General features: G+C 33.8%; 8 protein-coding genes and 1 long non-coding RNA gene across 18 annotated transcripts, besides 2 other annotated features; 7 read left to right on the plus strand and 2 right to left on the minus strand.

The window, feature by feature from the left end:
- Nucleotides 1–51: 51 nt before the first annotated feature.
- AT3G25545 (trigger factor) lies at nucleotides 52–1898 on the plus strand. The gene is made up of 2 exons (NM_113451.4): nucleotides 52–176; nucleotides 815–1898. The coding sequence occupies exon 2, from the start codon at nucleotides 844–846 to the stop codon at nucleotides 1645–1647; it is 804 nt and encodes a 267-aa protein (NP_566770.1). The 5' UTR covers nucleotides 52–176; nucleotides 815–843; the 3' UTR covers nucleotides 1648–1898.
- A 186-nt stretch (nucleotides 1899–2084) lies between these two features.
- On the plus strand, nucleotides 2085–2794 carry AT3G25550 (F-box family protein; the record flags this gene model as incomplete). Its single annotated transcript, NM_113452.1, has 3 exons — nucleotides 2085–2245; nucleotides 2321–2642; nucleotides 2738–2794. 3 exons carry the CDS (start codon nucleotides 2085–2087, stop codon nucleotides 2792–2794), a joined length of 540 nt encoding a protein of 179 aa, NP_566771.1.
- Nucleotides 2720–6113, minus strand: NIK2 (NSP-interacting kinase 2). 3 transcript variants are annotated; one of them, NM_001203042.1, is made up of 12 exons: nucleotides 5641–6067; nucleotides 5421–5550; nucleotides 5264–5335; nucleotides 5032–5175; nucleotides 4861–4932; nucleotides 4713–4772; nucleotides 4459–4556; nucleotides 4206–4358; nucleotides 3769–4110; nucleotides 3312–3691; nucleotides 2900–3218; nucleotides 2720–2803 (listed from the first exon to the last, which is right to left on the minus strand). In NM_001203042.1, the coding sequence occupies exons 1-12, from the start codon at nucleotides 5765–5767 to the stop codon at nucleotides 2757–2759; spliced, it is 1944 nt and encodes a 647-aa protein (NP_001189971.1). In that variant the 5' UTR covers nucleotides 5768–6067; the 3' UTR covers nucleotides 2720–2756. The 3 variants fall into 3 exon arrangements, with proteins under 3 accessions (NP_001189971.1, NP_189183.2, NP_974360.1); NM_113453.3 differs by having other exon boundaries at nucleotides 2720–3218; nucleotides 5641–6113; NM_202631.2 differs by having other exon boundaries at nucleotides 2720–3218; nucleotides 4861–4935; nucleotides 5641–5895.
- AT3G04915 lies at nucleotides 5674–5933 on the plus strand. The gene has a single exon (NR_141134.1). It is a non-coding gene; the product is annotated as an other RNA (long non-coding RNA).
- A 4271-nt stretch (nucleotides 6114–10384) lies between the features above and the next one.
- On the minus strand, nucleotides 10385–12545 carry AT3G25570 (Adenosylmethionine decarboxylase family protein). 2 transcript variants are annotated; one of them, NM_001203043.1, is made up of 4 exons: nucleotides 12457–12537; nucleotides 12289–12358; nucleotides 11935–12089; nucleotides 10385–11822 (listed from the first exon to the last, which is right to left on the minus strand). In NM_001203043.1, exon 4 carries the CDS (start codon nucleotides 11667–11669, stop codon nucleotides 10620–10622), a length of 1050 nt encoding a protein of 349 aa, NP_001189972.1. In that variant the 5' UTR covers nucleotides 11670–11822; nucleotides 11935–12089; nucleotides 12289–12358; nucleotides 12457–12537; the 3' UTR covers nucleotides 10385–10619. The 2 variants fall into 2 exon arrangements, with proteins under 2 accessions (NP_001189972.1, NP_189184.1); NM_113454.3 differs by having other exon boundaries at nucleotides 10440–11822; nucleotides 11935–12122; nucleotides 12457–12545.
- Nucleotides 11802–11822: a sequence feature (AT3G25570.uORF1-1).
- Nucleotides 11935–12078: a sequence feature (AT3G25570.uORF1-2).
- Nucleotides 12546–13459: 914 nt separating the features above from the next.
- On the plus strand, nucleotides 13460–14017 carry AT3G25573 (uncharacterized protein). The gene has a single exon (NM_001125226.2). It carries the CDS (start codon nucleotides 13520–13522, stop codon nucleotides 13709–13711), a length of 192 nt encoding a protein of 63 aa, NP_001118698.1. The 5' UTR covers nucleotides 13460–13519; the 3' UTR covers nucleotides 13712–14017.
- Nucleotides 14018–14826: 809 nt separating this feature from the next.
- On the plus strand, nucleotides 14827–15299 carry AT3G25577 (uncharacterized protein). Its single transcript, NM_001125227.2, has one exon. It carries the CDS (start codon nucleotides 14893–14895, stop codon nucleotides 15133–15135), a length of 243 nt encoding a protein of 80 aa, NP_001118699.1. The 5' UTR covers nucleotides 14827–14892; the 3' UTR covers nucleotides 15136–15299.
- A 252-nt stretch (nucleotides 15300–15551) lies between these two features.
- AT3G25580 (Thioredoxin superfamily protein) lies at nucleotides 15552–17663 on the plus strand. 2 transcript variants are annotated; one of them, NM_113455.4, is made up of 4 exons: nucleotides 15552–15784; nucleotides 15866–16141; nucleotides 16943–17101; nucleotides 17179–17645. In NM_113455.4, exons 1-4 carry the CDS (start codon nucleotides 15764–15766, stop codon nucleotides 17353–17355), a joined length of 633 nt encoding a protein of 210 aa, NP_566772.1. In that variant the 5' UTR covers nucleotides 15552–15763; the 3' UTR covers nucleotides 17356–17645. The 2 variants fall into 2 exon arrangements, with proteins under 2 accessions (NP_566772.1, NP_001327444.1); NM_001338757.1 differs by having other exon boundaries at nucleotides 15625–16141; nucleotides 17179–17663.
- Nucleotides 17664–18381: 718 nt separating this feature from the next.
- AAPT2 (aminoalcoholphosphotransferase) lies at nucleotides 18382–21953 on the plus strand. Of its 6 annotated transcripts, none has more exons than NM_113456.4 (17): nucleotides 18382–18708; nucleotides 19026–19199; nucleotides 19301–19310; nucleotides 19401–19451; nucleotides 19540–19617; nucleotides 19719–19918; nucleotides 20004–20098; nucleotides 20179–20247; nucleotides 20349–20418; nucleotides 20529–20592; nucleotides 20690–20730; nucleotides 20809–20893; nucleotides 20966–21028; nucleotides 21107–21165; nucleotides 21238–21363; nucleotides 21457–21530; nucleotides 21628–21953. In NM_113456.4, the coding sequence occupies exons 2-16, from the start codon at nucleotides 19063–19065 to the stop codon at nucleotides 21476–21478; spliced, it is 1170 nt and encodes a 389-aa protein (NP_189186.1). In that variant the 5' UTR covers nucleotides 18382–18708; nucleotides 19026–19062; the 3' UTR covers nucleotides 21479–21530; nucleotides 21628–21953. The 6 variants fall into 6 exon arrangements, with proteins under 6 accessions (NP_189186.1, NP_001327446.1, NP_001030766.1 ...); NM_001035690.1 differs by having other exon boundaries at nucleotides 18518–18840; NM_180413.2 differs by having other exon boundaries at nucleotides 18580–18705.
- Nucleotides 21954–23453: the final 1500 nt, after the last annotated feature.

A 23453-nucleotide genomic window follows, 5' to 3' on the forward strand; every position in this document is an offset into this window, starting at 1 on the left:
AGTAGCGCACGATAGCGGCACATAATAGCGACACGCCTATGGGATTTGTTTGAGGTTTTAGCTTTCTCGCTGTCTTGGCCGAGAAGACTGAAACCAATTGCAACAAAAAGAAAGATAAAAAAAAACAAAAAATCTCTTCTTTGTTCATCATCATCGATCGATTCTACTGCAACAAGGTACGTCTTTTTCACTTCCTTCTCTGAACAAAACTCTAAATTTTGTTGCTTTTTTTTTTCCTGTGTCGTCTCGCGCTGCGATTCTTATACATCTTGGCTTCAAGTGATACTTTGCTTCCCAACTCTTGAAATGTATAAATTTTGAGACTTTACTGGAGATTTTGAGTTGGGATTGTTTTCATGTTCTTAAAGATTCGAGTTTCGATCTCTATATGATTCAGTAGATTGTAATTTTGAATCGGATGTCTGGAAAAGAATTGATTTTATAGTCTCTTAGGTTACTTTAAGTAGTACTTTGCATAAGATCTGTGATTTGATGATTGTTATCTTTTGTTACATTGCTGGTGGAGTATAATAAGATGAGCAAGAACCAACAGAAGTTTGCGTTTGATTTAGGTTATTTAGCAACTAGTCCTGTTTTGGTGTGTTTCTAATCTCACTCACTGGGTCTCTCTTATGTGGAATATAAGATATTTGATCCTACGACTGTTAGTGCTTTCATGCTGGGTTTATAATATGGATACAACTGAATTCCTGGCATTACATTTTTTGTTCAGAACCAATGAACTGTTTGTTTAGGTGTCATTGTTATCTAAGTGCTTGCATCCTTCTTCTGATGTGTGTGTGTCTTGATACAGGTCTGTGAGATTTTGATAAAAGCTAAGATATGGAAGATGTACTTACCGAGAATCCTCCACCTTCAAGATTCTTCCAAGAAGATCTTAACAACTTTGTTCAGCCACCTGAATCCCTTCCATCTCCTTTCATCATATTCTCAAACCCGAAACCTGAACTTCCTCTCCGACCATCTCTACTTATCATAGCCATATCTTCACCTTCCCTCTATATTTTCCATAGTTTACCTTCAAAGACTCTCCTTGGAAGTCTCATCATGCCTGAAGTTCCGTTTTCTGGAAACACCATGGAACCTTCTTTAGAAGACAAATCCTGCAACATATATTCCTTGAGTAGTGCTGATGATAAAAACTTGACCCTCCTCGTCTCTGTTCAGCTTCCTGTATCTCCTGAACGGTCTAACCTAGTCTCGAGATTGCTCATTGCCAAAGACATTATCCCCGAGCGGGTGATAATCTTGGATTCCATTCAGAGCCGTAACTTCAGAGGTAGACTCTCACCAGACGAAACATTGGCAGCCAAACTCGAGACATCTGCTGAGAAGAAAGCAACAACTCACACCGGTTTAGTGAATCTCGATTACTTCCCATCAGGGAGTGTAATCGACGGTCTGAGTGCTTCACTTTTGAGCCGGTGCCAGCTAAAGAACATAAGAGGAACATTGGTGATCTCATGGCCTGAGTTTGGTCCTTCAGTGATAAGATTCGCCGGAGCTCTGCTGAAGAAAATTGTCCCGAGTTTGGATGTTGCGAGTGTGAACAAAGATCTGGAGAAGAATTCTTCAAGAACTGGTCTTAAAAAGGATACTTGGCTTGACTCTGATCTATATACATGATTCAGAGACAGAGTAATGAAAGCTTCTCACTTGTTTCATGTTTCTATGCTTACTAGGAAAAAACAGAGACCTTATTTACGCTTGTGTTGTTCTCATTGCAAAAACAGTTTTGTTTCATTTCTACATTGTTCTTAGGTATGTGAGGACTTGTGATTTTTCTTAGTACACACAAATTATTGGGCTAACAACAATTTAGCGGAGTCGAACTCAAGTGAAAAATGTGGAACCACTTGACTGAAGACACTTCCCCGTTTTGGTTACAATCTTTGTAAAACGAAACGAATTTTCTTCATCCCAAAATAAGCCAACACATATCATGGGAAAGATTGCTTCGTCCTCTTCAGAGAGAGGAAGAAAAAGAAGAAGTGAATATCACGCAAGAGATATTGAAAGAGAAACCGAAAGAAGAAGACGAAGAAGAGAAGAAGAAGCAGGAGATGATCATGCATCATGGAAGAGAAAGCAAAAGAAGAAGAAGACAGGTTATTAAGATACCAAACGACGATGTGTTGGAAGAGATTATAGTAAGGCTTCCAGTGAAAACCCTAACTAGATTCCAAACCGTGTCTAAACACTGGAGGCATACGATAAAGTCTAGGTAAATCAGGAAGAAATACATGTTGCATCAGAAAACAAAAGAACCCAAATTTCTCTGTCTCTATGAAGTTAGAAGAAACGGGTCTAAGCCAAGCATTCGTTACAAGACCATGAGGTTGGAGTGGTCTTTGAGTCGTCTAGTGGGAGAAGAAGAATATTTAACTAGCAAGAAACACAAAGAGAGGCGGATACTATTTTCCAAGAGTGTGGATGGTCTTTTTTGTTTATATAGTGGTGTGGACATGAAACAGCCAATTATGGTGATAAATCCAGACACAAGATGGTCTAAGAAGCTCCCTCTTGCTAGGATTCAACGAAAGAATTATTTAGACAGCAACAAGGTAGAGTTCTCTCGCCTCGGGTTTGGAAAAGACAGCGTCACAGGAACATACAAACTAGTGTGGTTACGTACCAAAACAAAGAAGAAAATAAAAGAGGAAACCTCATCGACGATGACATGCGAGGTTTTCGATTTCGTTTCTACGAAATGGAGGCGGTGATTCCACCTCCTCCTAATCATGGGATAAAGCATGAGAATATGTCTTTCTGATACCAAAACCTGTACAAGATCACAGCATACAACAAAATACACAATCTTATATATGTTTTTTACAAACCCAAAGCCATTCATATAGTTTCTCTTGTCATCTTGGACCTGATAACTCCATGGCTTGAACCAGCACCGAGGAATCATCTGTAAGATCCGAATAACGTTCAGAGGAAGAAAACTCGTTAGGTTTACTGTAACTTCTATTGGTTTCTGCTCTCTGAGAAGAAGCTTCCCATTTCTCAACAAGACCATCGCCTTCAAGCATTCTCACAACTTCAGACATCTTAGGACGGTGAATGGGAAGATACTGTGTACAAAGCAAAGCCACTTGAACCATTTCTTCCACTTCTATTCTATCGTAGTTGCTCTTCAAATCCTTGTCTACTATCTGTTCTAGCTTCTTCTCTTGTTGTAGTTTCTTTACCTACAAGTAACCCCAAAGAAAAAACCCTAGAAGTGAGTATTTTTAAGCTAACTGAAACAAGAAGAGAAAATGTTTTACTCTTTTACTTCTTACCCAATCAAGTATCGCTCCTCTTTGGTTTGCTGCTTTTCCGAATTCAAGAGCTCTCAATCCAGTAATCAATTCGAGAAGAAGAATCCCGAAACCGAACACATCTGTCTTCTCAGAAGATTGTCCTGTTGAGAGATACTCAGGTGCAATGTGACCCACTGTTCCTCTCACGGCGGTTGTCACATGCGACTCCTCATGATCCAAAAGCTTAGCCAACCCGAAATCTCCGACAACAGCTTCAAAGTAATCGTCAAGAAGTATGTTCGCAGCTTTGACATCACGGTGAATGATCTTTGGATCACATTGCTCATGCAAATACAGCAACCCTCTTCCTGCTCCTAATGCTATTCGCTTTCTTGTGCCCCAATCCAATACCGGTTTAGCTGCAAACCATTCACACGAATCGTAAACCGGGTCAATTCATGTAAAGAAATCAAAATCAAGGTGTTTAATTAACTACCTTTGAGACGAGAAGCGACACTGCCATTGGACATGTAAGGATAAACGAGAAGCCGTTCAGAGGAAGTAGTACAGAAACCGTATAAGCGGAGGAGATTCCGGTGGACGGCAAGGCTTATCATTTCAAGCTCTGTCTGAAACTGAACCTCTCCACCACCATTGTTTATATCCTTTAATCTCTTCACCGCGATGATACTTCCATCATGAAGACAACCTTTATACACATTTCCAAACCCTCCTTTTCCGACCAGATTCTTGCTGCTGAAGTTACTAGTTGCGGATTGAAGTTCTTTGAAATTAAACCTCCTTAGATTCCCTAGACACATTTCTTCCTTGTTTTGCTCTGTGTAAGACCCAAAAATTCACACACTCACATTTGTCTGGTTTCACATTCAACAGTTAACGAAAAGGGATTAAAAATGTCATTGTGGGTCTTACCATTAATGTCAAAGAATAATACTTGTTTGTTATGTCTTCTTCTCCACCAAAGAAGAAAACCAAAGCCAATGATCAACAAGCAAACACATGTCAAGCTTACACCGAAGACTACCGCGATTTTCCGGTTTTTAGTTCCTCCATCAGATGATTTATCTAACAACAACAACAACAACAAGAAGAAAAGAAAAATCAGTTTAGATATATTCTCTAGGATTCAAATATTACTTTAAAATATTGAAAATTTAGATATTACTTTGAGAACTGTTCAAGGTGATTGACATTGGCTTAGGCTGAGTCCCATTACAGTCTTTCTCAGTTCCTGTTGGACAAATCTGAGAATTGCCCATAACACTGCATAACAAGTTAAATAAAAACTATATAATATAATTAGGGTAACGTATAAAAGTGGATAAATTACAGAGAAAAGAAAAACACAATTACACTGTTACTTTCTCAGAACAGAGTAAAACAGAGCAGACAAATATTCTTTCTCGTAAATAGACTTACTTGAATGTTTTGGCAAGTGATCTTGGAACTGGTCCACTCAAGTTATTATACGACAAATCCCTGAAAAACATTTACAAAATATATATAAACACAGATTTATATATGTAAAATATAATTTAAAGAAGAAAATAAAAGAAAGAGAATGTACAAAAAAGTGAGTTGGGTCATGTTTGCCAATGAGCTAGGAATTGTTCCTGTCAGGCTGTTATTATTAACCCTCCTGCTCCACAATTTTCAACACAAAAATAATCTCTCCATAAATAATTTATATAAAAAATATGATAAAATAAACAAAACGAAAAAATGGATAAAATCATACAAGTACTGAAGATTTTTGGAGTAAGAAAGAGTGAATGGGATTTGACCAGTGAAGTTATTGGTAGAGAGATCAAGTGTTTTGAGTTTCATCAATTTCCCAATCTCATGAGGGATGTTTCCTGTTATGTAATTGTTCTGCAATAACCTGTATCTCCAAACAAAATTATTAGAAAACTAAAGTGATTAAGAGATGAAGAAACAATGTTTTAATAATTACTACAAAACATACTTACACAGTTTGAAGATTTGTTAAATTTCCAATACTTGATGAAAGAGTTCCTGATAAGTTTTGGCTTGGAGCTTCTCTACATACACACAATAGTAAAAACTGTAAACACATGATTACATATATGTGTGTGTGTGTGTGTGTGTTGGTGTGTAAGTGCTTACAGCCTTATGACAAAACCATCAGAACAAGTGATCATGTTCCAGCTACATGGATCAACTGCTGTGTCATCCCAATTCATTAGAACTCCATGAGGATCAGTCAGTGAGCTTTTGATTCCTATTAAGGCAACAACTAAAGAAGAAACAAAAAAAGAAAAGCATGTTTTAGGAAGAAAAAAGGAGAAACTGAGAAGTGGGGGAAGATTTTGTTGATGAACATTACCTTCAAAGTTAACACCTTTGTCTGTGAGTTCTGCAGAAGAAGAAGAAAGAAAACAGATAAAGAAGAAGAAGAAAGTTGAAGAGAACAAAGCATAACTCTTTTTTGCTTCTCTTCTTCCTTGCAACATCTTTGTCCGAATCAAAACTTGTTTTTCTTGAGAGTATTAATCTCTAAGGTGCAGAGTTTGAGGTTTATTTCTTTTGTATAAGAAATATTCTTTTTTTCGATTCTTTGTTTGGAGGTTTTTAAGAAAAAGATGGAACAGAGGATTTTGATTTGGAAGTATTTGTGAGTGAGAGTTAAAGAGGGAAAGAGAAAGAGAAAGATTTGTCTGCCAATTATTTATCTAATGGTCCTCTAGACTGTAAACTGGAAAAGGCCAGAGACAAAATCGGGAAATGTTTAGTTTTCAATCATGTGATAAAAAAACAGAATTCTATAAGATTTTTATGGTTTATATACTTCGCGCACACAAAAAAAAAAACTTGATTTATATTAAGTTATCTACAAATATGGGTCCATTTATTTAATTTCGTCTCTCTTACCAGAATTCGACTTCGTTTTTTACATATATGAGAATAAATTATTGAAAAAAAACTATATTGTAGTGCTTAAAATTACAAAAATGCAAAGATGGTTTACTATACAATCGTAGACACAAAACAAAATTGGTGAAAAAAAAAAAGACACAAAACAAAATATATCTATATCATAAAAAATATACAAATGAGTTTAACAATGATGAAATATTACATATGTACGATTTTTTTGGTTTAATAAATAATTTTGTTTTCTTTTAAATCAACTCATTGGCAATCGACTGTTTTCAATTTCAATTATGTATATTTGCTTTGAAGAAAATGTATTTTTCTAGACAATCAACTGTTTTAGAAAAACTTAAGATTTAATATTGAAAATAAATAATTATGTGAAATGTTGTATTGAATGTTGCATAGTTATACTGGTACATGGACAATGGTGTGAGCTAGTGGATTTACCAGCCTTGCTCTTTAAAAAGGGATGATGCTACCAAATCGAATATGTACTAAAAACAAAAAATCAATTAATATGTTTTTTGGGTTATAAAATCAATAGATATGTTACTTACTCTTTAGACTTTTTTTTGAAGTAATGTATTTGGATTCGAAGACCTGGTTGTGTTCTAAGTCTAGAGGATTAATAGACTCAACCTGTTCTCGGATGTAGGAAAGCAACAAACGATAATCAATTAGACCTAAGATAAGCCTTCATAAAAAAAAATACATCATACTATTAATCAATTAGAGCAGGTGAAAAGTGAATTTATATGGTAAGCACTAAGCACCATTAATCTGTTATTAATAAAGCATTTATATTCCGGGAAGAATAACCAAGTGGCCTCGAAGTGATAAAGTGTGAAAATTATTGTGATGTAACGCAAAGTTAAATAAACTGTGAATTATAAAATTATAATAGTGGGACACTCGTTGTGTCGATGAGATATACTGTGAGTCTGTGACTTAGAACTTTTCTTTTTCTTTTTTAATGACTCCCTTTAACTCTGTTTTTATTCCCACTCATCACAGTTAATATATGTTAATATCTTCATAACTATTCATTAATTATATTAAGATATTTGATCCTTTTTCTATCTATGCTCTAAATTCGTGCTAAAATATGTTTTGTCAACCATTTGAAATTAAATATCGTTTATCAATGTTGTTTGTTGATAATATAACATGTGCTTTCGCCAAATGGATGGTTTTCTTTTCTTCCGAATGTGACAATGTCAATTGGATATTTTAAGCGGTGGAATATTAGATGGTACTTTAGAGGGTAGAATTAGAACTTGATAAGACGGAAAACATATGATCGAAATGAAGTTAAAATGAGAAAACTACAAAACTCGAAATTCCAAAAGAAGAAATAATGATTGAGAGCTTAACATTTGGTCTAAAATAAAAGAAAATTGTTAGAGAAAACAAAAGTTTGAAAAGAACTTACCAAATGTAGTACATAATAGTTATAGTTAAGTTGATCAAGAAATTAATAATGATGCGACTTAATGTTATAAAATAGTGATTTTCCCCCATTTTGTCTTTCGATTAACATATATGGAAATTTGATATTTTTTTCTACCATGTTGTTCCCAATCGGATGTGCGTATATTATTATTTTACATGAGTCTAGTACTTCATTACTTTACTACTGCACAATGAAAAAATGATTGATGAAGAAATTATTGGATCGAGCAACTGCTAAGCTTATATACAAACACAAAAATCAAATCTTTGTCTACGCAGTGATTAGTCAACAGACAAGCCACTTTTTAAACCACAAAAGCAAACTGCTTTATAAAGCAAAAGCTGTTCTCCTCTATCTTTCATCATTACTCTAATTTCTTAGTGCATTATCATTTATTTCATATACTACAATTTTATTTTGGTTTTTTTCGGGATAATGTCATGATTTGTATGTCGTGTGCATGGATACACGTGTGATACTAAGTATTAACATAACAAATTGCTTATTTCTTCTTCATCATCATCGTTTTCTTTGACCACGTCTCATGAATTTGCAACCGCATTGTAACTTTGTATGCATAATAATGAGATATCAAGATTGATTGTACTTGATATTAGTTTTGTTTGAAATCTCTGACAGTTAAAAAATAATAGTGACTGACTGATATTAATTATGATTCGTTGATTATTTTGTTATAATTATCTGCTCGTCTTTCGAATAAAACTGTATTAGTCCATGAAATAAATCATTAATGAAATTTTCCTCTATAAAAACAAATTAAAGGAAATATGAAATGGACTTATAAGCATCAAATATATGCATAAGAATGATAGCAACCGGAAAAAAAAAACTCTACATCAAAATCAGATTGCACATCTCTAGTTATGAACATATATAGCCACATCAAAATCTTACAATGTAAATGGTTAATAGTATAAAAATCATGTTATTGACTGTGTCATGTACATCTTATGTGTGTCCTAATTTTCTATCCAATTTAGATGAATTCTTTATGGTTTCATTTAGCACAATCAAAAGAAAAAACAGAATTCACGTATAAAAAGAAAAAGAGAAAAAGAAAAACAAAAGTGGGATTAATTAGCAGATCTCCCACTGATAAAAGTTCTATACCCTCAAATGAGTGGGAAATAATTATAATATAGTTTTTATAATTTTTGTGATTAACCTTGTTTTGTATAATTTAAAACCTATGTTTTTTCTTTGAAAAAAAGAGGTCATAATATTATTATTTTTGAAAAAAACCAGGGTCATAAGATTTGATTCATGACATTGTAAAAGATGTTGAGGTGTTGTTGCAATTGTAATCTAGTTCTTGGATATGTCTGGCATTTTATTATATAAATGTAACAAACTAAAAGAAAAAAATGCAATTACCTTACAAATTATAAAGTTATAAACGATTGATTTTTCGTACGTTCATTGAGAGAGATGTAAAAAGTAAAACCCCACCTCTTGTCTTTTCAATCATATATGTTCTTTACTTGTTATTCATTTCATTACCCTCACCTTTTTTTGTTACCATACCTTTATTTGCACAATGATATAATTAATGAACTGTTGGGAACAAATCCCATGAATAATCGACTGGTTTGAGCTCGCATAACCAAAGCAAGATCTAGCTGCCTCGAAATTAGCATTCACTTCCCAAAAAGACTCATTACAGATTATATGGGAACTAGACTCGGTAACATGAAGCTTGAAGACCAACAATTGAATGTACTAAAGACCACTGCTTGATAAGTTAAAGTCGTCAGGTAAGGAGAACTCTTAGATATCTTATTAGGAGAAACCATTGAGAGACCAAACCAACTTTTTTTTATGTCAATCCTAGTGTAGACACTTGAGTTATAGTACCAATCCTATACATTGTAGCTGGACTTGTTAGATTTTTGGTATATGCCTAAGCAATAAAGTGTCGTCCAAGTTATGAACGTACATCTTTTTCATGGGTCTCCTTCTATTATTCTAGTTTTGATTCCATAATCCATATTACCTCAATTGTGACCACAAGAGAAATGAAAAACAAATTAAATAAGAAAAGGTAGAATATGTTCTTCTATAAAAGTTGGATTCACCAAATCAATCAGGACAACTCACACCTTATATTTATTTTTTCTTGATTTTCTTTACATAGTGCATATATGATGGACGGTTACATATTTTAGACTATGAATACTACTTGTTTAACATTCCTATTATTTTTATTAGACTTACTAGTTACTACCAATGGTAAATTTTGTTTAAGACTGAAACTAAAAAAAAAAGTTACGTCCAGGAATAGAATGTTAATGAAACATTGAAATTCACCTAATATAAATGTAAAAAAACAAGATATATGGAGAAACAAAAGACAAAGTACGTTTCACATTAAAAACAGAACAAACCAAAATACATTTTCATATTATCGACATTAAAGTCGGCCCCCCTAAAGATCCTTCAGGTTAAATAAAAATGAAACTGGTACATGCATCAAATATTTTCAGCGTCATATCATTGATAAAAGTTGTGTCTGGCTAAAACCAATTCGACATTACTTTAGTATGATTGTATTACTCATCAAAAAGGTCATTTTCTTAGACTTTGTGTATACATCGTTGTCTAATACATGTTCTTTGTTTGTGTTTTTTTCATACTATTACATGTTTCTTGTTTTGACATCGTACTATTACATGTTCTTATATCAATAAATACTACTATATATTCAGTCACCAAAATTAACATAGAAGATTAAAATTTATAAGCACACAAGATTAAAAGTTATCCAAAGCTTAAACACAACAAAGCATAGAACATAAAATATTTATGGTGCAGCAACCAGAGAACATAAACAAGAAATGCTTTCATCAGAACATCACATGTTCTTTCTTATTCGAAAACAAAACACAAAAGATCTTTACAAAAAAAAAAAACTATAAATCCAGAAATAGATCACTCTTCTTCTTTAATCACTTCTTCTAACAGAACCCAAGAGTAGATTTTGGTGAGCAACATTCAACAGTCTTGACAAATCTCTGGTATAGAACCGAACCTCCAAGTCCAAGCTCCTCTAGTTCTCTCTCTTGGCTAAAGTATCCGTTCACATCAGCTACACAATCAGACGCCAATACCTCGGTTCCAAGATTAGCATGCACCGCTACAGAAAATTCTTCCGGTCCAAAACAAACCAGAACCCTATCCACCAACTCCTTAAAGTTCAAAGCCTTTAGATCATAACCAACTGTTTCAAAGCTTGCATAGCTAAAACCATCTTCCGGGGTCACATGGATGGTAGAAACCGCATCCCCTTCAATCGAATTCATCGAGTAACCGCACGGTTCAAAGTTAAAATCACAGATTTCAGAGCCTGGAAGGATGTTTCTGATCCCAGAGCTAATAGTCATCTCAGAAGCTGAAACAGAGTTGGTTTTAAAGAACACCGAAGCTTTTATATTGTCTAGACCAGTCATACACATCTCCAATGTGTACACGGGTTTATCGCAAACCGCAGATTCTTCAGTAGAAGAAGCAGAGTAAACATGCCATCTCTGAGGGTTATTATCTGAACCTCCCATCACAAAAGCTTTGCTTCCTGCATTGAGCTTACCAAAATAGTCATCAAGTAAAGCAACTTCCTCTGAGAAGCTACGGTGAGGGTAAGATTGAGCTCCCGGAAAAATAAAGCTACCACGAGTGTAGCGAACAGATTTGACAGTGAGGCAAAGTGAATCAGCCAGCCTAAGGATATGCGGGATCGACAAGAGAAGCTTAGTAGTCCCGCATGTTTTGATGATGATCTTGTAAGGATAAACAAAGAGACTAGATTCAGAGAGCACGTAAGAGTCAACGAAAGAGTTTGTGAGAGAGGAAACAATTGTGCACTCTGCTGGAGTCAAGATCTCATCTAACTGGGATTTGGTAAGAGAACGAAGACTCTTTCCTTGGGGATCAAGAAAGTCAGTAGTCTCAAAGAATGAGATTTCGAGCCTTTTCTCAAATCCTTCGAAACCTGTAGCAGAGACCGCCATTTTTCAAAAGGCGAAGAGACTATCGAAAAATGAGTTTTGAAAGAGAACAAAACAAGAAAAAACGAAGATTTATCGCGAACATTGATCAACCACAGTTAGTAAGTGGTTAAGAAGAAAACGTATTGAGGAATATCAGGATGGTTTTCCAGTGATCTACATAAGAAAAAACAAACAAACATAAGTTAACAACATGTATAAGAAGACTAGAAGAGAATCAACAACATAGTTTTAAGACAATACTTCAAAAAACAGTAGCTAAACTCACGTTTGAGTAAGCAGCAGATCTGAATTTCTTGATTCCACCGTTTGGTCTAACGTCTTCAATGCTGTAACGAAGAGGAGCTTCGAAGAAAAGACTGTCCCTACTACTACTATTACTAGACTTCTTTTTACCACCTTTAGTCTCCATTTCTCATTCACCTGTGAAGAACAGAGCAATAAAAAGCCAGAACTCTGTTTCAGAGTAAGGCAAAACAATTGTTATTAAAGCAAATCAAAAGGATCTAACTTGCTTATATGGGTAATCAAATTCCGACAAAAACCCTAATAAAAAATTGAGAATTTACTTGAACAAACCCTAAAAACATAAAAGGCGATTCATTGAAGAAAGATTACTTACAAGTCAAGAAATGGATTCTTTTAAGTTAACGAACCAAACAATCTGATTAAAACCCTTGAGAGCCCAAAACCTGTAAACAAACGCATAAGTATCGATCGAACACAAGAGAGAATGATCAAAGAACATTTTCAATACAAGAAATCAAAGAAACAACAATCAGAGATTTACCCTTTATTAGATTGAACACGAAAACAAGAAATGATTATAAAAAAAAAGATGGAAATTTATCTTTTGAAGTTTGAGTTTCTATGAAAATAAACAGCACAAGGGGTTTTGATTTTTATAGTCAGATGCTAGTGGATTGAAATCATAGAAGAAAAGCATCTCACTTAATTTGAAACAAAATTGAGTATAAAACAATCTAACATGCATGAGGCGTGATACATTTACAATTCACAAGTTAGATAACGTCAATGTTTAAATTGCTTGCAACACTGTTGTTGACAGAAAATGAAAATGTGGTTAGAATATATTCAAAAGAACCAACTTTTTTTGTGGATACATCCAAAAAAACCAACTTTCGGTTTGTTCAAAATTCCACAAATAATTAAAATGCCATTGGCATATATTCCTTGGACAAAAGCTTTTTAAAACATGTATGCACCAGATTAGGACCAATGCCATATAGGATACGAAAACACATTAGAGGTTATTATTAATGTAGAAATCTTAAATTAGTACATATGCGGAGTGGTGGAATTATTATGTAATCTCGCATCATACGGATAATTCATACTATTAGCAAACAACTTCGATATCTAATATACATATAATAGGTATTCTTAAGAAAAGTAGGAATGTGAAGCAAAGCTCAAAGAAATCAACACCATTCGCATATTTTTAGGAAATGAGTTTTAGAAGGAAAAAAATTTGTTCTACAAAATGTACACCATTTTACAGTTTGTTTGATTCAACCTCATGAATAAGAAATCTCAAATTAAGCCCAAGATACAAGGAAAACGCCCATTAGTTAAATGAAGCCCAGACCATAACAAAAAAAACACGTGATTAAAAAGCATGTATAGAGTCTGGTGCGTGGAAGACAAGAAAAGCAAAAATTCTGTTTAGCAGACAAGACAAGTGTCAAATTATCATTCGAGAATGTGAGCTCCAAGTTTAGTTAGGGTTTTGTATAAATATTGTACACACTTTCTTTCATTCTTAAAAACTTGTGAGAAAAGTATTGAATCAAGAAAATTGCTTCTTATCCGATCTCTCTTTCTTCTCAGTCATGATGAAACAATATTTGTTCAAGATCGCCGATCTCTTAACTGCTCCTGTAACCATTGGTGTTGCTCTTGCTTCAGTGGCTGTCGTAGTTGTGGTTCAGCATCGGGAATTTCTCATGGAGATAGCCATGAAGAAGAAGGAGAATAAGGCGGAGAAGAAGAACTTGAAGGAGGAAGAGACGGTGGAGAAGTAGTCGGCGGCAAACTTGAAGGAACCCGTGGAGTAGAGGAGTTTACTTGTTTGTGTTTTAATGTTTCTTTTGCTTAATCAGTTTGTGCTTTTAATCGTTTGTTTAACATCGGCAGCTAATGATGTTTAGTTTCTTTTACTTTATTTCCTTCTTTTTTTTTCAAGTTTTATTAGTGTTAAGCATTGAAGAACTGATGACTAAATCCAGTAGTTTGCTATAAATTTGTTTGGATTACCTCAACCATCATCTTATATTTTAGTTTCTTCCAGAGTATAATTAATAATTATCAGTAGAATATGAATTTTTGTTTATGGTAACAGTTTTTTTGGCTTTGACATTAAATAATAATCATCTATTTTTTTAGTTATTCTCTATGTTTCATAATATAATTTTTTAATAAAAGTACGGAATTTTGTTTTTCTACGTTAAAAACAGAATTCAATATTAAACTAAAGATAATTTTGACAATAATAAAATATATACGGCAGAATAGATCGACCGTAGTCATAACTCATAAAATCTATATAATTTGATGAACATCTTTCTAAAACATCTATAGTAAAAAAAAAAAAAAAAAAACTCTAAAACATTTGTATATGAAACTGGTGGAGTGTTGGTATTAAATTGAAGGATTTGGCTACATTGTAACAAAAAAGATCAATTTTAATATTAGAAACAAATATGTCAGTTAGAAAAAAAGTTAAAACAAATATTAAAATTTATATTGAAGACATTTTTTGAGATAATTGTGAAACCAAGGGTCTAATTGAAAAAGACAACTTGGAGCTTACACTTAAATGGTAATTTTACTATTAAATTGAGGAACTATTTTTTTTTTTTACTTTTTATTTTATTATGCTTGGCGAAAAATTACTTGGTTGTCAAACAAAAAAAATACGTGCTTTACAATTATATTATAATTTAATTAAAATTGAAAAACACCATTTTATTGGATTGATTTTTTTTCTTAAAGTGGTAATTTTTTAAAAGTAAAATTACCATTCAAGAAGGTGTAAGCTCCAAGTTAAGTTAGGTTTACTGAGTAACGTCCAAGTTTTAAGACTTCTTATAAAATACATAGTTTCGTTCATTGTTAAAAACTCAAGAGCAAATATTGACTCAAGACAAGTTTTTCTTCATTAACTTCTTCTATCGGATCTCTCTTTTTCTCTCTCTCAATCATCATGATGAAACAGTATATGTCCAAGGTGACCGAGTTCTTTAAGGCTCCTATGACCAACGGTATGGCTCTTGGTACAGCGGCCGTCGCAGTTATGGCAAGCAAGCGAGACCTATTCATGGAACAGTTGGCCACAAAGAAGAAGGAGTACTTCAAGGAGGAGAAGTCGGCGACGGGCTTGAAGGAGAACGTGGTGGAGGCCGATAAGAAGGAGTCGGCGGCGGACGTGAAGGAGAACGCAGTATAGAGGAGTAGCGTTAATGAGTTTTAGTTTGGTCTTTTGGTTTTGATGTTTTCTAGCTAGTTTGATCAGTTTGTGGTTTTTTTTAATCGTTTCTTTTAAGTTTTAACATCGGTAGCTATAATGATGTTTAGAGTCAAAACTTGATAATAATAACTAATACTTTTTCTTTATCTCAACCTAATTCTTATATTTAGTTTCTTCCAGAATTATCTACCACTAGAATACTGAAAGTTTTGTTTCTTTTAGATTCTAAACTTAATTGAGACAAACAAAGAAGTGTTGGAGATTACACAATAAAAGTAAAAGTACGTAAAAAAGATCCTCTGAGGAAGCTTGTTGCTTATTCCGTCGTCTACGCAACTTGGAAGCAGAGCAATAACATGCTACACAACTCGCATCACATATAAACCGGTTTGGATTAAACTGACCTTAACCCTTCTTATAAAAGACTCTGTATCAATTAGAGGCTTTACTTTAAGTCTTCCGTAGCTGAGACACTCTGTCTCACGCAGAGTCTTTTGAACAGATTTTAAAAGCGAAGAGAGATCTACATCTTCTCATCGTCGTCGTCATCATCAACAATTCGAATCTGAAATCTGCAATTCACGAGAAGAAGTTTTTTTTTGTAACAATGGCGAATCCAATTCAAGAGGTACAATTTTTTGGAATTTCATCGATTGATGATTTTTTTCTGTATTTGATTTTTTTTTTGTTTTGGTGATGATGAATGAAGATTATTGAGAAACAAGTTCTAACGGTAGCGAAAGCTATGGAGGATAAGATAGACGACGAGATAGCGTCTCTGGAAAAGCTTGATGAAGATGATTTGGAAGTTTTGAGAGAGAGGAGATTGAAGCAGATGAAGAAAATGGCGGAGAAGAAGAAACGGTGGATGAGTATTGGACATGGTGAATACTCTGAGATTCATTCTGAGAAAGATTTCTTCTCCGTTGTTAAATCTAGTGAACGCGTCGTTTGTCACTTCTACCGTGAGAATTGGCCCTGTAAAGTAAGTTTGTGGATTCTTCGTCCATGTGATCTTTGAGTTTCTTTAGAGCTTGTGAGGGATTAGTAAGTAACAATGCTTGAGTTTTTTGCTGCTGGGCTTCGAAAAGTTTGTCACTTGTTGGTTTGATCCACAAGGTCTTCTTCTCCATAGCTACTAGACATGTTTTAGCTTAAGATTCAAGTTTATATATGCCTTGTGGATTAATCATTGCCTGATTCTTCCGTGTCATCTCTGAGTTTATTTAGAGCTTGGAAGTGGTGTAGTAATAACTAACAATACTCTTGATAAGTTGTAGCAATGCTCTTGATTAGTGGATGTAATATGATGTTGATAAGATATATGAGGCACAGAACCAAAAGTGGTGCTTCCACTAGACCCGTTTTTAGCCTAAGGTTCAAGTTTATACCTTGTAGATGTTTCTGTATTGTCTGATTCTTCCCTGTGATATTTGAATTTCTTAGAGCTTTGGAAGTGATATAGGAACAATGCTCTTGTGTGTTTGTCTCTATGAAGATTATCGCTGTCGTGTTTCATCCGAGTGTGCGGGATTTTTTGCTGCTGGGTTTAGCCTTTCTTCAAAAAGTTATTACTTGTTAGTTTTATTGTTTTGGTCTTGATAAGAGATGTTAGGACAGACATGGTGCTTCTTGTCTATAGCCACTAGACCTATTTTAGCATAAGGTTAACGAAATTCTCTCTACATACCTTGTGGATTTGTTTACATTGCCTGATCTTTCCTGTGATCGCTGTCATGTTTCTTTGGAATGATTGATGTTTATAAATGGAAAAATCTTTGTGCAGGTGATGGATAAACACATGAGCATATTGGCAAAGCAACACATTGAGACACGTTTCGTGAAGATCCAAGCTGAGAAAAGTCCATTCTTGGCTGAGAGGCTTAAGATTGTTGTTCTTCCCACTCTTGCCCTCATTAAGAACACTAAAGTCGATGATTATGTGGTATATAATAATAATGCTTAATCTAATCTCTTAGAATATGATTTATATGGATGATACAATGTTGTTGTTGTTGATAGGTTGGGTTCAATGAACTGGGAGGGAAAGATGATTTTAGCACAGAAGATCTTGAAGAGAGAATAGCCAGAGCGCAAGTGATCCATTACGAGGGAGAATCATCTCTTAAACAAAAGTCTACAACACAAGTCAGAAGGAACGTGAGGCAGAGTGCTCGTTCAGATTCTGACTCCGAATAAATCCCTTTTCTTATCAAAGGTTTGTTCGTTTGTATCCTCTTGTTAGTTGTAATACTTGCAATTCATCGTTTTGATGATCAAAATCAATGTTGATCGTTAGATTGATGAACATGCAATATCTAGAATACTACATTGATGTTTTATATGTTACCTAGTGAGAGTGTTGGAATGACCAAAGTCTTTTTGAGTTTGTTCTTTAACTTTTGAAAACCTTCTGTCTCATACCATGTCTTCTCGATTCCTCCTTAAGTCTGAAACCTAGACAAGTCAACAATCGAACAACACTTTCCCTAATTTTTTTAATTTATTAGTAATTGATAGTGGAGTACATGAAATGTTTTATTTAAAGGACGAATCACGTTACCTAAACTCTCATAGAATAAAGTCATTAATGGTTGCATTAGATCTCTTAAACTTGGGAAAACAATTATATAGGACACGTGATCATTTTACTCAACTTGGTTAAACAACAATACTATTAAACTAATACCCCAACAACAAATTTTAATTAATATTTCTTATCGATGCAAGCTACTTCTACTACTACTACTAAATTATTCGACAAGAATCCAAATTAATGATGGCGAAACTTCTTGGTTTCATCGATATTTAACATATATCCCGATTTCGATCAAATTGCAATAATGTCACAAATCCATACGAATTCCACATACTAATAATAAAACTAAAATACAAGTCATGGATGGGTCATGGTCATGTATACAATACTAGAAAAAGTATAACTTGTGGACATCATAAAAGATAGCAACTTTGATTTTGTCTACAAATATAAAATGTAGATGCCATATTCCTTGAATAAAAAATGAGGCCAAAAACATAAAATAAACAGAAGAAAAAGAAGAATATGATTCTTTTAGAAAAGTTAAACTATAGTAGAACAGTCTGTCTCTCTTTGTTTGTTGTATTTATATATAGTAATAAAAAGATTTGAATAGGCAATATTAGTTTTATATTATAATAATCACTTTCAAAGTAAATTACTAATTATTTCGTTTTTTTTAACTATTTGTTTTGTAAATTACTAATTAATTTGTTTTTTTTTAACTATTTGTTTTGTAAAACACAAAATTTGATTTTTTTTGTATTTTACACTGAAAAATGGGAAACAATAAAATAGAAGATCGTTACAGATACGCAAAGCACTCCATTCCACTCTCGTCCCGCTTCGCCTCTTTTAGGGCGCAACCAAGAGACAGAGAAGAAGAGAGAGACTCGTAAGCAACAATAACCAATAGCTCTCTCTCTCTCTCTCTCTCTCTCCTCTGCTGATTCTTCGCTGACTCTTGCCTCCTCGACGTCGTCTTCGGCTTTGTAGCATCTCGCCGAAGCGTCGTAAGTTCTCTTCTTCTCTAACCTCTTTGCCCTTGAGAATCTTAGATCGAATCTGCTCCTCCTTTACTGGAATCTAACATCTTTAAAAAGTCGAGTTTCGTTATACTCCTCCAATCGCTTCTCCAAGTTCGTGTATGTTGTTGAATTTGAAGGAATTTTTTTTTTTTGTAAAAAATAAAAGTCTTGTCTTTTTCAGATGGGTCATGTCGATTTCGTGTTTATTGCTTTAGGGTATTTGAAAAGTCGTCGTCTTTGAACAAAAGATTGAACCTTTAATGACATTCTTGGTCTGTTTGTTGTTTTTGATCTTTGAACAGGTTGATTTGAGAGAGACCCAATTTGGATTGTTAGAAAATGGGTTACATAGGAGCTCATGGTGTAGCTGCTCTTAAGAAACACAAATACAGTGGTGTTGATCACTCTTATCTTGCCAAATATGTTCTCCAACCTTTTTGGAACCGTTTTGTCAAAATCTTCCCTCTATGGATGCCGTAAGTATCTTAAAGATCTCCTAGTTTCTTGGTTTGATGAAAGATTGGACTAACGTTTTCGTTTTTTCTTTCCATGTGGGCTCTTTGTGATCCACGTACAGCCCCAACATGGTATAAGTGATTTCTGTTTCACAGTTAAACTCGAATGTTGTATAGCAAAGGCGATAATACTTAGAATGGTTTGTGTGTTTTGTTTTGTAGATAACACTTATGGGGTTCATGTTTCTTCTCACATCTGCTCTCTTAGGCTATGTGAGTTTGGTTTGATTTTCACAAATTCTTTATTCTCTTGAAGCTTCTAGTTGCTTTGCTCATATAGATTTCTTCAACCTGTTTTTAGATATACTCACCTAAGTTGGATTCTCCACCTCCTCGATGGGTCCACTTTGCACACGGCTTACTTCTGTTTTTATATCAGGTCTGCTTCTTTTTTCTATATCAACCTAATTTCATCTGCTTGTTAAGGGTCATGTAATCTGTCTTCCTGACATAGTTGGTGCATTGTCGAGTGAATTCTAGACATTTGATGCGGTTGATGGGAAGCAAGCACGAAGAACAAATTCATCTAGCCCACTAGGAGAGCTTTTTGACCATGGTTGCGATGCACTTGGCTGTGCGTTAGAAACAATGGCATATGGGAGTACTGCTATGTGTGGAAGAGATACTTTCTGGTTTTGGGTTATTTCTGCTGTTCCATTTTTTGGAGCAACATGGGAACAGTAAGCGTTTTTATACTTTGTTTAACTCTGTTTCATCGATACAAAATTCTAATACTTTGCTTTCATGCTCTTCTTTTGTGTTTAGCTATTTTACCAATACGCTTACTCTTCCGGTAGTCAATGGTCCTACAGAAGGTCTTGCACTTATATACTGTGGCCATTTCTTCACAGCCATTGTTGGTAAGCTTCAACAATCTAAGAATATCTCTATCACCAACAATTCTTTTTCAATCTTCTATACTTTTTTTCTTACTCTCAAGGTGCGGAGTGGTGGGCTCAGCCGTTTGGGAAGTCGATTCCTTTGTTTAGTTGGGTTCCGTTTTTGAACGGTAAAGTTCCACAAACCTTTCGTGCTTTTTGTTGGTTTCTCCTAGTTTTTCTCCAGAGAAGTTTATTTTATGCCATTCGAACTTTTCTCGGTTCTTTTCAGAGATGCAAATGTCCAGAATAATACTATTCTCCATGATTTTCTTTGCTGTTATACCAACCCTTGCAATCAAGTGAGTTTTCCACACTTCATCGGTCTTATCGGTCTCTTCTCGAGCTGAGAAAAATTGCTAACTTTTTCTATGCCTTGCTCTGCTTATACGCACACTGCTTCATTCTACAGCACGTCTAATGTTTACAAAGTTGTACATTCAAGAAATGGAAGCATGCTTCTAGCATTAGCTATGGTATAGTCTCCTGCAACCAAATTTTGATTTCGTTACTTATATTTCAATTTTGTTCTTAACGTCCATATGTAATGCCAATATTTTTTTCTGTATTCAGCTATATCCCTTAGTCACGTTAATTGCAGGAGTTCTGATTTGGTAAGTCTTTTTCTATTTTGTTCTATGACTTACTCTCGTTTACACATTGGGACTTATCGATATTCTTGTCTTAAACAGGGATTACTTGTCTCCAATTGATCTCATAAGAAACTACCCTCACTTAGTTGTGTTGGGAACTGGTCTTGCATTTGGATTCCTTGTGGTAAGTAATTTGGTTTCAAAATCTGTATTCATCATTAAACTGAATCATTTAGTGACGGGGTTATGATTGCAGGGAAGAATGATTCTAGCTCACTTATGTGACGAACCAAAAGGATTGAAAACAAACATGTGTATGGTAAAAGTCCAATAACTTTCTTCTTGCTCGATCAAAATGTTTTCTTCGTTGTCCTCACTAACTTTCTCTCTTGCACAGTCACTGCTTTACCTTCCATTTGCACTAGCAAATGCTCTAACCGCTAGACTCAACGACGGGTATGTTTCTTTTCTTTCGCTTTTTCGTCTTCGTCAGATTCATATCAGAATTGATTTGAATCATCTTCTCAGGGTTCCTCTTGTGGATGAGTTTTGGGTTCTTCTTGGATATTGTATATTCACATTGTCACTATATGCGCATTTTGCAACTTCAGTCATTCATGAGATCACAACTGCACTTGGAATCTACTGCTTCAGGTTAGAATTAAGATTAAGATACTCTTTCTTCTTACCATTTTATTGTTTTAAGTTTACAAAATTTGACAAGATTAATCTGTTTTTTTTCATCAGGATTACTCGGAAAGAAGCTTGAAGAAACAAAATGTGATTGAAATTTTTATTTATAAGAAAAAGCAAATCTTAAGGTATGCTTTTTAAGGTTTTAGCTTTCTTCTTCCATATCTCAAGTGTGTTTGTTTATTTGGTTATTTGCTCTAACATTTTTTTGTTATGTTGTTTCAGGGAGAAAAAAAATGCAAATCCCAACACGAATCTGAATATTTTGTTACTTGGAATTAAAAATGATTGACTGATATGCTTTTGGATGTATACTCATTAATGTTTTTGTTTTAGTGTTTTTTTTCTTGTTCGGTTGAAATAGGGTAATTCATGTAGAACCTTTTTGTGTAACGTTTCTAAGAAAAAAAAATATGGGATTGTTCTAGATTTTTTTTTTTAATTTAAACCTCGTTATTGATCCAACTTTTAGCTTTTTAAGCTTTATTTTATGATTCTCACTGCTGGAAATGCAAAAATGATGAAAATATTTATTTTCTCGTGAAAAAAAAAAAAAAAAAAAAATCTCGTGTAAACAATATATTTGTCCTCAAAAACATTACACGTATTCGATCAGTTTAGAAATACCCTAGCCGAATGTAAGATGTGTAGAAAATATAATTAAATGTGAAAAGCAAGATCTTGTGCTCTTTAGGAATGAATAATCCAATCATGAAACACAAACAATATAATTAAATTAACAACGGAACAAAACAACACAATGATTATATTTTAACATAGAGATACGGAGAAAAAAATAATCAGATTTATTTTCTTTATTTTGTAGGTAAAAATATGAAGAATAATTTTTAAAAGAGACAAAACATACCTTAGAACATTGACATGTCTCAAATGATGTCTATTGTTCAAGCATGCTGCCTAGGGCGTGCTGACTTTTGCATTATTTCCCTTCTTTTCTTTTGGTATAATAAATCTAATGGGAAGACATAACATGAGGTCAAATTTAGACAAATAAAACCACAAGTGAGATTAGGGGAACTATTTGTGGTAAGAAGTTATTTGACTAAAAAACTGTTAGACAATGACACAATGTATTGACAATGATACAACAATTCCATTCGGATTTTCTATGGTTAAGTTTATAAAATATGTTCTTGTTTGATAGTACTGTATGTCTTAAAAATGTAAAACGTATTTCATTAGTATTAATTTTGGCATATGAGTGTGTTTTTTAAATCAGCCAACATTATATTACCGTTTTTTTTGCTTTTTTGTGCAAATCATTAAATTACCGTTTTATCATGTAATTTTACTGTTTGTTTAGAATTGTATAATTGGTAAAAAAAAAACAGCAAAAGTATACTCTTTCACCGTTCTATGATTAAAATAAAAAAATAAATAATTGATTTTATACAATGTTCTTTAAATAAGATTGCTCGTTAGAACAAAATTTTGGATGAGAGTTTGTAATATAAATATAACATTAAAGAGTAACGACAATGGGGTTGAACCCAAAAAAATGACAATGGAGTAAATATTTTACGTAGTCCACCACGTCACGTTAAACATTGAAGGCATGAGTCCATGTCCCATAACTCTCTAGAGACACATTCTCAAAACTTTCACGTTTCTATTTCAGCTATTTTTATTTTCTTATTACGTTTCGTGAATTTTGGAGTAGCACACGACACATGTATGAACTTATGAAGTACCCAAAATCAACTTAAAATAGAAAAAAATGATGTTCTTGGGCCATATCATGCCTCGGGTTGTATGTTATGCTTTCAATAGATGATTGGTAATTAATTTCTTTTGTTTACGAAAGTCAAGCTTATATTTGTTCGTTTTAATTATTTTTTTATATGATTATAGTATTTATTGTAACACGTAAGTACGTAAGAGCATCCCCAATAGTTAAGATGTTAAAACATCTTAATCTTGCATCTTAGTTTTTTTTTAAAATTAAAATTTTGCTTTTTCAAAGTTAAGATAAGTTAGAGAATATCTTAACTTATTTATGCTCCAATGGTTAAGAAGCAAAAAGTTATTTT

This window comes from Arabidopsis thaliana, chromosome 3, assembly GCF_000001735.4.
Source record: "Arabidopsis thaliana chromosome 3, partial sequence".
NCBI classification, from domain to species: Eukaryota; Viridiplantae; Streptophyta; class Magnoliopsida; order Brassicales; family Brassicaceae; genus Arabidopsis; species Arabidopsis thaliana.